General features: G+C 41.4%; 1 protein-coding gene across 1 annotated transcript; it reads left to right on the plus strand.

The window, feature by feature from the left end:
* The first annotated feature begins 3,255 nt into the window (after positions 1-3,255).
* LOC124138000 (dTDP-glucose 4,6-dehydratase-like) lies at positions 3,256-17,421 on the plus strand. Its single transcript, XM_046504502.2, has 2 exons — positions 3,256-3,381; positions 13,851-17,421. The coding sequence occupies exon 2, from the start codon at positions 13,875-13,877 to the stop codon at positions 14,874-14,876; it is 1,002 nt and encodes a 333-aa protein (XP_046360458.1). The 5' UTR covers positions 3,256-3,381; positions 13,851-13,874; the 3' UTR covers positions 14,877-17,421.
* The last annotated feature ends 1,140 nt before the right edge of the window (positions 17,422-18,561 follow it).

Here is an 18,561-nt window from a genome sequence, read left to right on the forward strand (position 1 = left end):
CGAGTTTATCGACGCAGAGGGGAACGTTTGGCTCCGGCGTGTATTCGAGAGGTCCATCCATTCGGCGGGGGACGTGTCATGGTGTGGGGCGGTATTTGTGGAGATCAGAAGACTGATTTGGTGATTATACAGGGAAACCATAACGCTGTGCAGTACAGAGACCAAGTGTTGCAGCCAGTTGTGCTTCCGTTCTTACAAAACCGACAGCAGGGGACATTGTTTCAATACAACAATGCCAGGCCCCATGCTGCAAGACTGACTCGGAACTTTCTAAACCAGCAGAACGTTGACGTTTTGCCCTGGCCTGCCCACTCACCCGATATGAATCCTATTGAACATCTGTGGGACCATCTTGGCAGACAGATTAGAGCACGCCATCAGCCTCCCGTCAAAAGACAAGAATTGCAGCAGGCCCTGAGAGACGAGTGGCAACGGATTCCAGTCCACGTCATCAGAAGACTGACGTCACCCATGAGGCGGCGTATCACAGCATGCATTGAGGCAGCTGGAGGTCATACACTATATTGAAGGCAGCTTTGTCGACAATAAACTTGTAGTGTGTCTGACAATTTTTTGGTGACATTTCAGACAACTTTTGAAAATGAAATTTCTCACCCCACCCTTTGTTTACCTTGAGCTTACATTACCTATGATGCACAATTTCATTCAAACTGTGCTTGATCAATCATTTGTTACCCCTCACTAGGTTATATTATAATTCACAACAAAACCTCTTCTTGTTTTTGTTTTTTTTCGATCATGGAACTCGACCTATACTTTCTCTTGCTGCCCAGTTTATATTCATTTGAACAATTCGGGTTTTTTAAACTTCTTTTGGGTAGTCAATCATTATTATTATTAGTAGTAGTAGTAGTAGTAGTAGTAGTAGTAGTAGTAGTATTTATGTATTATTCATATCCAGTGTGCAAGTAATAAAACATATGTTTGCCCATTTTTTTACACGATTCGACATTTTCATAATTAATTGCGGGAAAATGTTTATTCAAATATCACAATTCCTACGCGAATTCTGATTGGCTAGCGCTGTTCCAATCAAACCGTGATATGTAACCATTGAAAAAAACGCGAGAACGCGAGATTGCGACACTTGACTAATGTCAGGATCTCGAGTTCTCGCGTTCTCATGTTTTCGTGTCAATTGCCTAGGCAGTTATATGTAAATATTTTTAAAAACACGTGAACGCGAGATCGCGACACTTGACCAATGTCGCGATCTGGCGTTCTCCTGCTTTCGTCCAAATTGGGGGCGGTCGGGTAGCCTAGTGGTTAAAGCGTTCGCTCGTCACGCCGAAGACCCGGGTTCGATTCCCGACATGGGTACAATGTGTGAAGCCCATTTCTGGTGTTCCCCGCCGTGATGTTGCTCGAATATTGCTAAAAGCGGCGTAAAACCATACTCACTCACTAACTCACTCACTCGTCCAAATTGCCTATACAGTTATAAATAACTATGTTTGAAAACGCGAGATCGCGACACTTGACCAATGTCGCGATCTCGCATTCTCGTGCTTTTGTGTCAATTGCCTATATAGTTATGTGCAACTATTTTCAAAAACGCGAGAACGCGAGTTTGCGACACTTGACCATTGTCGCGATCTCGCGTTCTCGTGCTTTTGTGTGAATTGCCTATACAGTCATATTTAGCTATTTTCAAAAACGCGAGAACGCGGGATTGCGACACTTGACCAATGTCGCGATCTTTCAATCTCGCGTTCTCGTGCTTTTGTGTCAATTGCCTATACAGTTAATGCAACTATTTTCATAAACACGAGAACCGGCGAGATTGCGACACTTCTTCAATGTCGCAATCTCACAATCTCGCGTTCTCCTGCTTTTGTGTCAATTGCCTATACAGTTATATGCAACTATCATAAAAAAAACGCGAGAACGCGAGAACGCGAGATTGCGAAACTTGACCAATGTCGCGATCTCGCGTTCTCGTGCTTTTGTGCCAATTACCCCTCTAGTCATCTAGTGGCTCAGTCGTCTGAGTTGCGTTCCTTGGGTGTGCCAGAAACCTGTGATGGTGGGTTTCGTCCCATTTCAAGCTGACAAGCCAGATTATAAGTGAAATATAAATACTGTTCAAAGCGGTGTTAAGCCAAACTCACTCACTTATTCAGAGCCATGCCGGTCCCTCAGGCTGGATATCGGGGGTACTTTTCCAGTATAAGCTAAATCTCGCGTTCTCGCAATCTCGCATTCTCGTGTTTTTGGTATATTTAGCTCGTTTCCAAAGGTCGAGATCGCGAGAATGCGAGATCGTGAGAATGTCCCTTACAGTAGTCCATAGTTTCGCGTGAACTACCATCGTGTTTCCCCACCCTGTCAGTAAAAGTACTGTAATCGATACACAAATAACTTTGATGCGGTGTCAGTGTGGAATGAGTTTGAATCACGTCTGTCACTGGCCACAGAAATTCTTAAGGTATCGTAACATTCTAGAAGGCCACTGCCGTTCAAATAACCTAGTTATGCATGCAACTCTCGTCAACAAAGGCTGTCAGTCTGTCTGCTTCAGCTACCATACCATCCATCTGTCACAGCTGTCGTTTACCTGTCTTTTTCAAAACATTATTTGGAAAAACGTCGTTATCATACTGATGTCAGTTATACAAACATTCTGCGTAGTCCCCTGTAGCTACGAAAAGGTTTTATAGACATTCTGCACAGCCCCCGCGTATCTACGCAAAACTTTTACAAACATTCCGCGGAAATTTTGCGAAATAAAGTAAAAGACTTTGCCTTCTAGAGTACAGCGTTGAAGACTGGTGTGGGTTACGGACCTTTCCATACAAAGTAAACACATGTTAGTTGTCACGTGTTAATTAAATTAAGTTCAAGGATCATTACCGCGATATTGACACATAAAAGAGAAATGTAATCAATTAATATCCCCATACAAGTCAAGGTAAAAACGTCCCACCTAACCACAAGTCCCTATTCGCGAACACAATGCCGTTGGTTGTTTCACAGTTATCAAACAATAGCGACACATTTAACTACCGTGTGAACAATACGCCTTGATCATATAGCGCTAATTGCCCGTGCTTACAATATGTGATGATAACGCTCCGCACTGAAAAGGACTAATGGTAACTATAGCCTCGCCTAGTTACCATGGTAATGCCAACCTGCATCAGTCGTGTATCGGCATGCCAGCCAATCCAAAATCACTTTACATATACGTCATAAAAAGCACAAGGTGTATTTCGTTCGCATCCACCAATCAGGTTGTAGCTTACAACGCGTCGCGGTAGTGTCAGGTGGTCTGACGGGTAGGACGATCAATACCATGCTCATTCTATAAGTGAATCACTTGGGATCTGTACTCCACTAAGGATTGACCTGCACATATTTGTAAGTACAAAACATGCATCTAGCATTTCATTTTTGTATAAGATACACATTTTCACAAATTACGACAAGGTGATATTTCTCAAATCACAATGTCATTAATAATATAAAATGTATGTTACAAACAGGCCAGCTCTGTGTAAACCGTCTGTAGGCGGGTTCTGTCGCCACTTTATTGAACGTCAAAATGGGTCACTCTCAATCCTGAATTATTCAAGTAGGACAGTGTATTGTGTAACAGTTAGCGTTCAAAGCGGGTTTCCCGGTTGTGCGGAGCAACATATTGTGTTTTTACTGGAATAATGTAGCTTCAATGACGCTTGGATACCCGGCCAAATATGTTGCTTGGAGACCCGACAATCACCCGTTCAACCATATATATCATACCTCTCTGTCAGATTCCTTGTCTTAAATATGACTCAGTTTAATAAATGGTAACACTTTGATCAAATGGTATCCGCCTCAGTGACCAAGCATAGTGACAGAGCCCGAAGGGGGGACTGTGGTGACAGTGTTGTTTACTCCGTCCGGTTACCGAGGTGATGCCGGGATAAATTAGGTCACCCAGCAGTCTCCCACCACACACCCACACCCCTACCGTGACCCCCATACCCCCATCTACCCCTTTAATTCATAATAGATTAAAATGGGAGTCGCGTGGTTACAACGAGTGTTGTGTTTCATAATAGCAACCAGCGTTTTGCCGGAATACCGGCCGGCGGGATATAAATACACCGTTAAAACATAATCATCCATGCATGTCAGTTCCAATTACTTCCCGGGGTTATTTAGATGCGGCATCTGAGGGTGGGTCAGATATCTTTCCTTGCCCTATTGGATACACCCACGACTGCAGTGTTGCAAAATACCTCATCGGATGTCGCTTCCCGATTTCGTGTTATTTTTGACCCCTCGTTATTGCGAAACGCTCAAACCCTGTGTCAATAGCGGTGGGCTTCGAAAGCTCTGAACGGAGAAACAGCCGGTTGTTGGAAGCGACAGGCCGTCGATGTCATTTGACATTGGTAATGTTCTAGATACACGCTTTGCAAGCATGCAAAAGGGAACTGCAGTGCACTCACATAATTAATAGCTGTTTAAGCGGTTCAAGTATGTCAAAGATAACAGTCTTTTCATCTATACACACACACACACACACACACACACACACACACACACACACACACACACACACACACACACACGCAGTTCCAAAGGCATTTTTAACCGTAGCGCGGATTTTTATTAATAGTTCGGACACGTCGAAACACACCTGGCTGATCGTGAGCCATCGTAGTGATCAGCTCCTGTTTTGCCATCACCAAGCCACTTACTCATATGCTTGCTCCTTCATCAGGTGATGGTTATACTCGTTGATGAAGATCACTGCATCGTCTCTATGTTGATGTCGTATCAAGTCAAGTCTTTGAAAGGCATTTAGAAGTGATAAATGTGTAATCATATACTCCAAAACATTGTGTTCTTCATAATAAGTTTACATCCATAGATCCTCTCTCTCACATGTATCACCTTTAAATGCCATTAAAACTTGAAGACATTATTATGCATTAAATCATTCACGTATCCATCTTTATATTAACAGTCAATTCATTGTATAAATGTTATGTAGTTTTATGCAACATACCCTTATGATCGAACGGCGTAAGTGTGATACTAAATAATAATAAATTAACATAGAGATGGTAAAATTATTCCCAGAGTTGTATTGGTTTTATTACTTCATATATGCTTCATATAAGCCATTGTTGTTCTGTTAGTAACTGAACTGGAAGCAGCCATAGTCCCAAACTGATATGTACAATATATGAGGCGTGATGTTGTTGGGAACAGATGTTAGTTTATTTACCAATGTATGATACCGTACTCTCCATAATATGGAAACCAACAGTACAAGCTCCGAACAATGGTGCTTTCTATATTAGGCCAGTCGAACTTAATGCGAGTCGAGCGTAATTACGATGGAAATTGAAACAGAATCATTATTCAAACTCATAAATTAATTCATTTGTATAAAGCGGTTATATTGAGAGGCAAGCGGTCACATACACAATCTGTCAATGAATTCTAATAGTTTTGAGGCTTCTTATATAGCGCTGATCGCGTCATACTCGTGTATGCTCAAAGCGCGTACCTTTATCAATGGATCAGTGTGGACTCGATTTGTCTTTGTCGGAAGGGCTGAGGGTGGTCATGTGGGTTGCAGAGAGGGCTTGGGGTAGTTGATCACGAGGGTAGATAATGGGGATCAAAATACTGAGCAAGACCACTGTATAACAAAGGGGAGTTTGGGCACTTTTTTCACGGACGGACGAATAAATAAAATAGCGTATTGAATGCTCTTCTCAGGACGTTAAGTGTTACCACCGCGCCGTGTTACGCCAATCTCTATTTCTGTCGTGTAGATGTTACAAATGGGTAAAGGTCTTGTCTATACTTGCCCAGTCTCGTTCCCCCCCCCCCCCCCCCCCCCCCCCGCACTCGGATAAACCGACCCGTGAAGATTCCTATTCTATAGGTCTTCAGCAACACGCGTGCCGTGAGAGGCGACTATGCTTGCCGTAAGAGGCGACTAACTGGATCGGGGGTTCAGGAATGCTGACTTGATTGATGCATGTCATCGTATCTCAATTGCGTAGATCGCTGCTCATCATCTCAATCACTGGATTGTCTGGTCCATTATTTACAGACCGCCTTGATATAGCTGGGATACTGCCGAGAGATGCGTTACACAACAAAGAATACTAAGATAATTAACCTAGCAGGAATCTTACACTTCAGAAATCTATGGATATACGTTCCCCTTTGAATGTATGGATAATAGGGTATCCTGGAGTACAGTGACGAGGTGTTGTGCACCCGTGCGTGCGTGTGCGTGCCCACTCAGGGATCACGAAAATGAACTTGACGCATTATAATTCTTATTTAACAAATTAAAATGGATGCGATTTCATTTTTACAATGTCATGCCTGGTATTACATATTTATTACGTGCTCGTTCTTGAATGCGTGTCAAAAGTGCCATGACAATCATTTCTCGAGACTGAGAGCACGGTTCTGCAAACCAGGCAAAGATTTGTTGTTATTTCTTGATATTTGACGTACTACGTTATGATAAATGTGACAGTGGGGTTGCCCTGGGGTTAAAGCGTCCTCTCGCCCCACCTTAAACCAGGCTTCGTTTCCCAACATGGGTACAATATGTGAAAGTTTTATTTGGTGTCAAACAATACCCACTCACTCTGACATATTAAACCTTACCTGTCGGCAAGAGCAAGATAAATTACCCCTCATTGGATTTGGTTTCCGACCGCCACCTTGAAGTGACCCATTGTGATCCGGGTTAGATATTAGTCTTCAGCAACCCATGCTTGTCGTAAACTACTAATGGCATCGGGTGGTCGGGCTCGCTGATTGGGTTCATGCATGTCATCGTAACCCAACTGCGTAGATCGGTGCTTATGTCAATCACTGGATTATATATAGACCGCCGTTACGTAAATGGAATGGTGCTGTACTCGGCGTCAAATAAACAAACAAAACAACATTGAAGTCGCGTTTTACCATTTACATACTGTTGCTATATCTGAACCGAGTTGCACCGACATCATTTCACTCTGGGTGAATATGGAGGATAAACTGACTTATTCCACATGATGTGTGATTTTATCAGAAATGAAAGTCCGAAGTAACGAGGTTCCGTTGTAGCTGAGATATCCCCATCGTCGGTACTTCCCCGGTCTGGATAGACAACGTTCCTCATCACAGTAAAAACATACGCCCGCTTTGTGTAGTCGGTATTAAACTTTGAACTTTGTACACAGCATGTCGTGGTCGTATGTTTGGTTTGGTTTGGTTTGTTGTTTAACGCCGCACTCAGCAATATTCCAGCTATACGACGGCGGTCCGTAAATAATCGAGTCTGGACCAGACAATCCAGTGGTTGACATCATGAGTGAATATCCACGCAATTGGGATCGATGACATGTATCAACCAAGTCAGCGAGCTTGACCACCCGATCCCGTTAGTCGCCTTTTACGACAAGCATAATCGCGTTTTACGGCAAGTATGGGTTGCTGAAGACCTATTCTACCCCGGGATCTTCACGGGTCTGGTCGTATGTAGTCATGGTGGATGAAGGAACGCAGTGTATATACACCCATGAAATATTGATGATGTCAAATACCAATCAGCGAAGAGTTTTCAATTTCCTAAATTCCCAAATTAATGCGTATCGGCCCATATTACATTGTTACAGCAATTACGGCCGTTTGTCTGCAAGGGAGAAGATGACTTGTAAAATATTTATCAGGAATATAAATATTACGTAGGTTATCATAGGCCATACATGTCAATAAGGAAATGGTATTTGTTTTCGATGTATCCACAGGAACACATGTCGCATAGTCTGAGGCTTCTTGGCTTATTCTCATATCTACTCGTTTCTATATACAGTTGGGGGGCGGTCGGGTAGCCTAGTGGTTAAAGCGTTCGCTCGTCACGCCAAAGCCCCGGGTTCGATTCCCGACATGGGTACAATGTGTGAAGCCCATTTCTGGTGTCCCCCGTCGTGATATTGCTGGAATATTGCTAAAAGCGGTGTAAAACCATACTCACTCACTCACTATATACAGTTGGTGTGAGTTACACCTAAATTGAGCCAAAGCAATACGGAATGTCTTAATATTGAGAACGCGCGTGTGCTGTGCGCTCTCACAAGTATAGGGGACACTAGAACATAAAGTTGAGAATATAAATCACAGAGTTGATGGCGACAGTTCCAGTATTTATTCTTGAGCAGATGTGATCAAGATACATTCAATACACAATTTCAAGTTATTACAATAATAAAGATGTACATAAGATATTATATAATATTACAGTTTTACATTTAATCAACATAGAGTGGATAATTGATTGTTGGGGGAATTAGCATGCTAGAGTTGACAATGGCGGGAAGATGACTGGCTATAGTTGACATCATTTACATATTACAATTAACTGGATACTGAAAATAGAAAGGACATACTTTTAGTTTAGTAGTTAAACTCGAGACTAAACACATACACATAAGATTACACAGATATACAGACTACCACCTTTGCATCTATCAAGATAATGAAGATTTATGTATATTAATAATATGGCTGAGATATGTACACATACAAACAGCTGGAGGCTTACGATAGGTATTGCCCTTGGCATTTCCTTAAACTAGCCTATCTACAATATTATCAATAATATTAACATTAACGATAAATGTGCGGTAACTCAACAATGTTGTGATCTGTATAATACACTTAAAATACAACTATTCACAACAAAGTATGACATACAATTAATGATTAGCAGTATTATAGAAATATGAACTGCATTTTATAATTAATTGCAACAACACTGAATAGAACGTTATAAACACAAACATTCCCAATAATTACTTACCTTGTACAAAGACAACATAAATACATTACCTTGTTATGCATACCAGAATTTTAAAACGTAGTATTTTTGTCATTTTAATCTAAGGCTTAACTGGTAAACTATCGCCAGTGACTGAAGGGATGATATAAATCCAGCCAGGGCCCATGCAGGAAGCAAAGGCACTGTAAGTCCCCATGGTCCCTAGTATGGTGATCTCCCTTCAGTTACTGACGATCTCTAGCCCATTTTTATATTGTGTTGTTAATTCTTTCTGCTTTTATATGTTCCTCAACTAGTTTTAATACATTCTGTGATATTCTAGTTATTGTACTGTCCTTTGATGACAGGTCTTTTTATAAAGTATATATTCTTATATGTTATTAATGTATTAATTCTCGTCACGATATGGCTGAAATATTGCCGATGTGACGTTAAATATTAACTCACTCACTCACTCACTAAATACATTACCTGTACTCAGTTCAAGTGAGATAACTTCACTGCATATTTAACCAGAGTTATTTGGTCTAACTTCTATCATTTCTAAACAAAAAGTACTCATGTAAATAATTTGAACAAGTATATAAAACTATATAAAACCATGCAGATACCCCTTTGGTATCACATCTGCTCAAGAATAAATACTGGAACTGTCGCCATCAACTCTGTGATTTATATTCTCAACTTTATGTTCTAAGGTAAGCTGGTTTCCCTTGTTTTACTAACCTACTGTTTGACATTAACGATAAGGGGATTACTTTCTAAAAACAATAAAGTAAGGAATTTTCAACGAATTGGGACAAATATGTACACGATAACAATATTAACCCAACCAAGATATGGTTCTACGTCAAATACGTTTTTAAATAGAGAATAAGAATAAGGTTTAGAGCCTAACGATAATGAAGCATGCAATTCTTGTAGGTAATATTTTGTGCCCTAGCCATAAACTCGGAAATAGAAGAATCTATGCTGTCAATAAGCTGTCGTTCCGGTAACCTCCCAATTGTCAGACAGCTTATACCAGGATTAGTCAAAGATGGTTAGTTAAGTACATGTAACAGTTACCTTTTATTAAAATGAAACAGACCAGAAAAAAGGACATTTTGACGAATGTACAGGACAGGTTTATTATGCACTTTTAATCACCAAATCATACCAGAAATCACACATTTTGAAGTATTAACCAGAAAAATCACATATTTTTAATTATTTACAGGATATAATTATTCGACTTTAATGTGGAACATATTTCACTACTCATACAGCGGACGGAAATGTTATCATTTTACATAAGAAATAATAATTATTACATTATTAGAAAGACACTAAAAATACAATACACACTGAAACGTGTGATATCACACATTTTGAAGTCTTTACAGGATATATTTCATTACATTATTGCAAAAGGCACTTTGTTCCTCAAAGTTGTTGTTGTTGTTGTTGTTGTTGTTGTTGTTTTAAGTGTTTAAGAGGTTGCGTTCTTTCTTAGCAATTTCGGCTGACCTGTTCCTGTTTGGGACTCGAGTGTGAGTAAGGTAAACATATCTAATGCGGGTTTTAGTATTCATAAAATTGTCGTATATTGATATGATTCCATTTTTATCCTTGGCTGCTCTGTTTATATACGTTCGAGTAGCTGTCCATCTCTCAGAAATAGAGTTAGCCTTCGCTGTTGCATCTCTTGGCTTTAGGAGATCTACGACAGATAGCGGATCTAACTGCAATTCTTGTTTTAGCCGAGCCCGGGCTGGGGCATGATCTTAACATTCCAGTAACAAGTGAGCAATGGATTCAGGTTGATTGCAAATTGGCTAACCTTGTCATCGTCCTTTTAGCGAATTCCTCAAAGTGTTGTTGCTGCATTAAGTGTTTAAGAGGTCGCCTCTGTACCGTAATTGCCCTACAATTGGAATCAGTATTCACAACCCCTTTCTTATGTACGGGGACAATTACACCCACAGACCACTGAGTTGGAAAAATACACTTATCAAGAACAGATTATTTCTGCACATATATCATAAACGTGTCACGTGTTTTTTACACGCACCATATCCGTGAATATCCGGGTTAGAATAGGCCTTCAACAACCCATGCCGTAAATAGGCGACTAACGGGATCGGGTGGCCAGGCTCGCTGACTTGGTGTCTGGTCAAGACTCGATTATTTATAGTAGGCATATTGCCGAATGTGGCTTTAAACAACAATAAACAACAACAATTACACACATCAAAACATTAATTAATACAACATCTGGCATGTAGGCATATGAATCCTGACCATGATTCATACACGATACTAACATGATTAAATACTAAACATCACAAATTATTGTTTTAAGAGTTGAAATAAGCTTTCGGAGCATAAACAATTTGGATATAACTTACGGAATGTTTTAAGTATTCATAACAAACTCATGTACACACTGATCAACTGGCCCCGGCTGTCGAAAGGGGGCTTCTACGGTGACGGTATCTTTCCAACGATCTAAATTCAGGAAAGTCACAAAAGCAAACAAAGAATTGTACCCCCTCTTTAACGTTATTTACAATCCTACCCACCCAGTGTCAAGGGGAACTACTATCGCTCTTATAGCCATGCACTGTAAGCACGCGATCTGACAACACCTCATTTCTCCCCTGTGCGTTGCTATTACAAATTTGTGTATATGTGTCCTTAACTATATAATCCTGTCCTAACGAGTTTTTTACAGGTACTCGCATCTGTAGTGAAATGAATTGTTAACAATGAATACGTCAACCAGGTTTGCGTTAAATACGGGTCTCCCCACTTGAAGCTCAGTACAACTACTGCCATCGCATTTCTTATCTTATCGTGCGGGAAATTGAGTGTTGTTTTGAGAGCTCATGTCAGAAGGTCGAGGGTAAACGGGCGACTTATCAATTCAAGGGAGCATGTACGTGCACGCATTTCTATAGCAATTATTTATAAGAGTAGGTTATGGGTGAAATATAAATTGAAACTAACAACGGCCTCGTTTTCATTATGTCTAAGCGTTTAGTCAGTCACATTGGAATGGTACAGCCACTATTTTGCTAACTTGTGTATGGTCACACTATTTGTTGTTTGTGTATTGTTTAACGCCGCACTCGCCAATATCCCAGCTATTTGACGGTGATCTGTAACTAATCGGGTCTGATTGACATGATGATCCATGCGGTTGGGATACGATGACATGCATGAACCAAGCCAGCGAGTCTGACCACCCGATCCCGTTAGCCTCTTCTAACGATAAGCACAGTCGCCTTTTACGGCAGGCATGGGTTGCTGAAGACCTATTCTACCCCGGATCTTCACACCATCTGTTGATGCTCGCTGACCCATATTTCAATTGAACGTATCTTGGCCCCTGTTGTTTACAATTACAGTAAACTACACGCTTATAACGAACTGACGGATATAACGAACTTACTTTTTGGTTCCGACTATTTGCGGTAGTTATGCTGTATATTTGCTTATAAGGAACTACGGTTATAACGAACTAAACTTAGTAGTCCCTTTGAGTTCGTTACAACCGTAGTTTATAGTACCGTCCCCAGACGCTATTGCGAAGGCATATTCCCTTCAAAGTCGCAATTACACCTGATGTGTATACCATTAATTGAAATGTGAAAGGTGCAGAGGATAAGCAGAGTGTTTAAAACGTTATCGACCGCCTCCGTGGTCTAATGGTAGAGCGTCCGTCCCCAGCCGCGTCATACCAAAAGACGTTAAAAGATGGTACTTGTTGTTACCTTGTCTGGCGCTCGGCATTAAGGGGCTAAAACAAGGACTGGTCGGCTCGGAGTCAGTATACTGTGTCTGAGTGGGGTATTCATGTTAAACTGCGGCATGGTATCTCAGTGAGCTAGCACTATAAATTGGCATCAGTCCGGACTAGTACAAGCAGCCAGCCACACACACACACACACACACACACACACACACACACACACACACACACACACACACACACACGTGCATGCACGTCGCTATATAAGTGCAATAATCTTGGACGCGACGTTAAACCCCATTTCACCTCACCTTAAAACGTTATCTTGAGAACGAGTGAGTGATTGAGTGAGTGAGTGATTGAGTGAGAGAGTGGGTGGTTGGGTGGGTGGGTTGTTGGGTGAGGTAGTGAGTGAGTGAGTGGGGATATTATATATTATATATATTATATATAAATATATATTAAGGTTAAGGTTAAAAAGGGTATTATATTTTATATATATAGTGTATGTCTACATGTAGTGTATTTGGGGACATATACTTGACGTGGTAGTGTTTGTCTGCATATAGTGTTATTGAGGCCATAATCGCGTTTGACATTGTAATGACTGCATTGACTTCATGTAGTGTGGTCACTATCAGCACCATCTGTTCTTATAAATGTGGTATGTGCTTCAATGTTGTGCTACCAACACATTCATGGGCATTGTGTACGTGTCTGTCACAGAACGGAAACATTTCTTTATACTGTGCTTGCCGTCACACGCTGGTTATGTTTACAGTTTTGATGTGGTTAACTCCACACACAATCGTAAGATTAACGGCACTACATCCCTTTGTCGTCTTTGTCGTTTCGACCGCCTCCGTGGTCTTGTGGTAGAGCGTCCGCCCGGAGAGCGGAAGGTCCAGGGTTCGATCCCGGGCCGCGTCATACAAAAAGACGTTAAAAGATTGTACTTGTTGTTACCCTGTCTGGCGCTCGGCATTAAGGGGCTAAAACAAGGACTGGTCGGCTCGGAGTCAGTATACTGTGTCTGTGTGGGGTATTCATGTTAAACTGCGGCATGGTATCTCAGTGAGCTAGCACTATAAATCGGCATCAGTCCGGACTAGTACAAGCAGCCACACACACACATACACGTGCATGCACGTCGCACATAAGTGCAATAATCTTGGACGCGACGTTAAACCCAATTTCACCTCACCTCACCTTTGTCGTTTCATGGCAATTAAAACTTAATAGGAAATAACATGAAATAGAATTTTTTTGTGTTAATGAACGGTTGCTCTTTTACAGAACGAGTCACCAAGGTACACAAAGATGAACGGCATCATCCTCAACTCTGACAATGGGAATGGCTTCACCAACGGATCTCCAACCATCAGCCGAGGTCATGTTCTCATTACAGGGGGCGCTGGCTACGTTGGCACTAGTATTTTACCAATTCTGCTGGACGGGGGGTACGAGGTGACGGTGTTCGACTGTTTTAAATGGGGCATTTCATCATTACTACCTTTTGCCGACCACCCACGTCTCACCATCGTGAAGGGTGACATCATGAACAAAGATCAACTCAGTGAGGTTATCAAAGAGAAAACAGCGGTCATCCATCTAGCGGCTATCGTAGGTTACCCTGCATGTGACAAGGATCCTGAAATTGCGGATCAAGTGAACATCAGTGGTACACAGAACGTCGTGGATCTCATGTCGCCTGACCAGGCTCTTGTCTATGCAAGCACCGGCTCCTGCTACGGCGCCGTTGAGGGTCTATGTACCGAGGACACCAAAATCTGCCCCCTGTCTAAATATGGCAGTTCTAAGGCCGGTGGAGAGAAAGTGACTCTCACTGCTGGTGGTGTGGCTCTAAGACTGGCCACCGTCTTCGGAATATCACCTCGACTCCGCTTGGACCTCCTCATCAATGATCTTACTTACAAGGCGCTTACCATCAAGCATTTTGATCTCTATGAATCCCACTTCAGAAGGACATTTCTTCACGTCAAAGATGCTGCGCGGGCATTTGTGTTTGCATTGGAAAATTACAAGGTAATGAAAGGACAGGCATATAACGTCGGCGATGAGCGCATGAACCTGACAAAGCTGCAAGTGGCCCAGATCATCCAGGAGCAGGTACCAGCATGTAACATCACTGAGTCCAACTGCGGCGAAGACAAGGACAAGAGAGACTACGAAGTGTCATACGAGCGTATAAGGAAACTTGGGTACAGATCAACAATCACTGTTCAACAAGGCGTAAAGGATCTTCTGAAAGTTCTTCCCTGTGTACAAGTCACCGAGGTTGCCCGGTTTAAAAATGTCTAAGCCTCATGTATCAAACATAGACATTACTTATGATACTCGGCCAAGGTGTTAATAACTATATTATATTTATGCAATTCCTGACAAGACATGGGAATCTGGCAAGTACCGTGCGACGCCGTTTGTCCTAAAACCGTGGTTTCCCGGGCAATCTCGTTGGGAATGTCCACTTATTTATATTGGCCAAATCTCACTTCTACATCAAAACAAAGATTACATTTGGAAGCCCTGAGGTCTAAAACCTGTAAACAAGCCTTAATACATGATCCTATGACTCTTGGTTTTGAAGTTAGGACAAAATCAAATAGGGACTGGCGGCCATCTTGGATTTTGCCAACATGGCCACCCCAGTGAGCGTCGGCTTTGGCGCCCTCCAAAAATGGATTTAGTATGTTCTGGTCTACATCTATGCCAAATTTGGTGCTTGTAGACACATCTGCGCAATATTCCCCTAAGGTCCTGGACTATATAAGGTGCTGACGAGGATGAGTGATTGGGCTGGTTTGGACTTGGAAACGGGATCATTTTGCTGAGTGTCTTGGGTTTGCCGTATGGTTGTGCACTTACTCAACATTTACATTCTGCGTTGTTCATTGGATCTTATCATACATCTGAATATAATACGTATGTTAACGTTAATACACTTTGTAACTCAACATTTCTTGAAATATATTCATATGCATTGTTATTATTTATTTATTGACACTTATTTACATGTTGAATGAATCATTCCATTGTTGCCTTACTGCTGCTGTGTGTCGGGTTGACTTTGAAGACTTGCTTTTGTGGTGTGTATGGCAGCCGATGCTATAACTGTATTACAGAACACTTTGGTGCGACATCTAAATACCATACAATGCAATATCAAAATTGTATTTCTAATAAAAATGTATTTCATCACATAACATCAAAGAACTCTATATGTTTGGTACTTGTTCCCAAAAGTAGTAGAAGTAAATCAAATTCAGAATTCGTATTCTTGAGATAATCACATTTCTTGGTTTCCATCATTTATATCTGCATAGAGAATGTAACTGAGAAACTGTTTTATCGTAATTATTGAAGTCCATATCGAAAGTGTAACGTTCTTTCGAGGACAATTTTTTTAACTGAATCAAATGATACTAGATACCAGACGTACTTGAGTAAGCTTGGATCCTAGCGCTTTAGCTGGAAGAGTGGGTTTTGTTTGTAGCAATGTGATAGGTCCATGTCAGTTGCAGCAGCCTACAGCCCCTTTTCACGTGTATCAGCCAGGGCTCTTCTCACGTGTATCACTGTACAAGTCCTTTTAGGGCGAAGCATAAACATGCCCTTAACGTGTAGCATCTACAGTAGCTTGTCATGCAGTTTCATGCATTGTTCATTTGTCTTTGAGGCTGTGAGACTTTCGACTATTGACCTTATGAGGAATCTGCTAAATCAATAGCCTATAGTTCTATGCTTGCTTCAGACGGCTACTATACTAGCATTCAAAAAGGTATTTAGTAATCAATAAAGGTTCTTTGTTTTGACGGGCTTATTCCAGAAAAAAATCAATACCTTGCAGTTCCCTTCGGCAGCCAACGACTAATATATGAAAAAATCGATTATGTCATTTAACATTTATCCTTCTGGGTGACTTTAATGTTTTATTCTCATGGGTGACTTTACAGCTTTACCCTTCTTGGTGACGGTAATGTTTTACCCTAGTGGGTGACGTACATGATGTAATCTAGCGGGCTACTTTGATAGTTTATCTTCGTGGGTTACTGTTAGGTTTTCTCGTGCGGTCTTTGTCTCAGGCACTATTCTCACGGGTTGACATTAAACGTTCCTCATTCGCGGCTACAACCTAGATTACTTCAAGGCATGAGGCTATTGCATAGTGAGGATTCACTACATTCGTTTTAGATCTGGGACAGGTGATGGCTTTGAACAATGGGGAAATAGGGCAGAGCTTATGGGTTTTATGGCTACCGTATTAACACACTCTGTGCGCTCAAAGGGAATATATAAAAACGGGTATTTGAAAACATTTTTTACTACCCACTGTGTTCACCCATGTTCACATGGGTGTAAACATCTTTCTCTTTTTACATTCAAACCAATACTGCTGTATTGATCCACAGCTACTGTGTGTTGAACCCTCGTTAAGTCCACTTCCATTGCTTCGATATATCGACACATAATAATTATTATCCTCAATTTTGTGTAATGTCTCGATTTGCTAATTATTCGACATGTGGTAGAATTATTTCGATTTAATGAGGCTTCACAGTAACATATGTGTTATTCGGAGACATTTTCCTCGGTCACTCCAATATCAGTTGGGTTGAGACATTCTCCTCCATTGTCGTGTCAAGCCAAACTTATACGTGACGAAAATGTTTCATGTTTCTGTCTGGACAATAATGATCCGTATATATGTGGTGTTTTTTGTTGTTGTGAAGAAGCGGAGATATGTACGCGCCATGACGTGTAAAATGATGCTGGAAGTCTGGTGCATGTCATGAACACATTGTGGTGTTGCCAAATGAGAGCATAATAAATATGTTTTCAAAATCAAGGTTTGAACTTATCTTATTTCAGTGTAATTTAATCGTTACTTGCTGCTGGGGCAGTGGTAGACTCTTCTTGTGTTGTGACATATCAGTTACATATCTCATTTCACATATCTATTTCAGCTGATCACGGGTTCGAATACTAAATGTTTCAATAGTGGAAAATGTCTACGACCTGCCTCGGTTTTGCCTCCCTCCTTGGACCCTCCCTCCTAATTTTAGTTCGTAATAACCGTAGTTCGTCGTGAGCATATATACAGCATATATACAACAAATGACCACGACTAAAAAAGAAGTTCGTTATATCGGTCAGTTCGCTATAAGCGTGTACGTTATAAACGTAGTGTACTGTATTTGTATATTTTCTTCGAAATTTCGATTATTTTTCTCTTTACTTCGGGGAGCACGGGTGGCCCAGTCGTCCAAGGCGCCGCGATTCGCTGTGCAGAGTTGCGTCCCTTGGGCACGCCAGAAACCTATGATTGTGGGTTCGAATCCCGGTTCGCCCCGATTATGTTATCAGGTTTGTCAGCACCATACCCGTGCTCGTGGGTTTCACCGAAGTGGTAAACGTCTGAGACCTGCATCACTTCGGACTTTCCTCCCACATTAAGCTGACACGCCGCAATATAACTGGGATATTGTTAAAAGCGGCGTTAAACCAAACTCACCCACTCACTCACTCCAGCAATATCACGGCGGGGGACACCAGAAATGGGCTTCACACATTGTACCCATGTGGGGAATCGAACCCGGGGCTTCGGCATGACGAACGAACGCTTTAACTACAAGGCTACCCTACCGCCGACTCACTTTTGACAAAGAAAAAAACAATGACAGTATCACCAAATAGGTAAACGTCCCAGAACTGCACCAGTTGGACTTTCCTCATGAGCCGACACATGACTGAAATACTGTTCAAAGCGACACTGAACCCAACTCACTCACACAACAAATACCGCATGTGTATGGATAGACAGGGAATTCAGGCTTCTTTGACTGCATGAAATGTTTGATTTTTTCATGTGAACATTCATATAGAAATACCAAAATAATTTAACATACATAATTGAAAATATTTGGACAATATACGTTATATACATATTTAGGTAAACCGATACTGATAAGACAATCAATTTATGAAA

Source organism: Haliotis rufescens, unplaced genomic scaffold, assembly GCF_023055435.1.
Source record: "Haliotis rufescens isolate VD_foot unplaced genomic scaffold, xgHalRufe1.0.p SCAF_17, whole genome shotgun sequence".
NCBI lineage: Eukaryota > Metazoa > Mollusca > Gastropoda > Lepetellida > Haliotidae > Haliotis > Haliotis rufescens.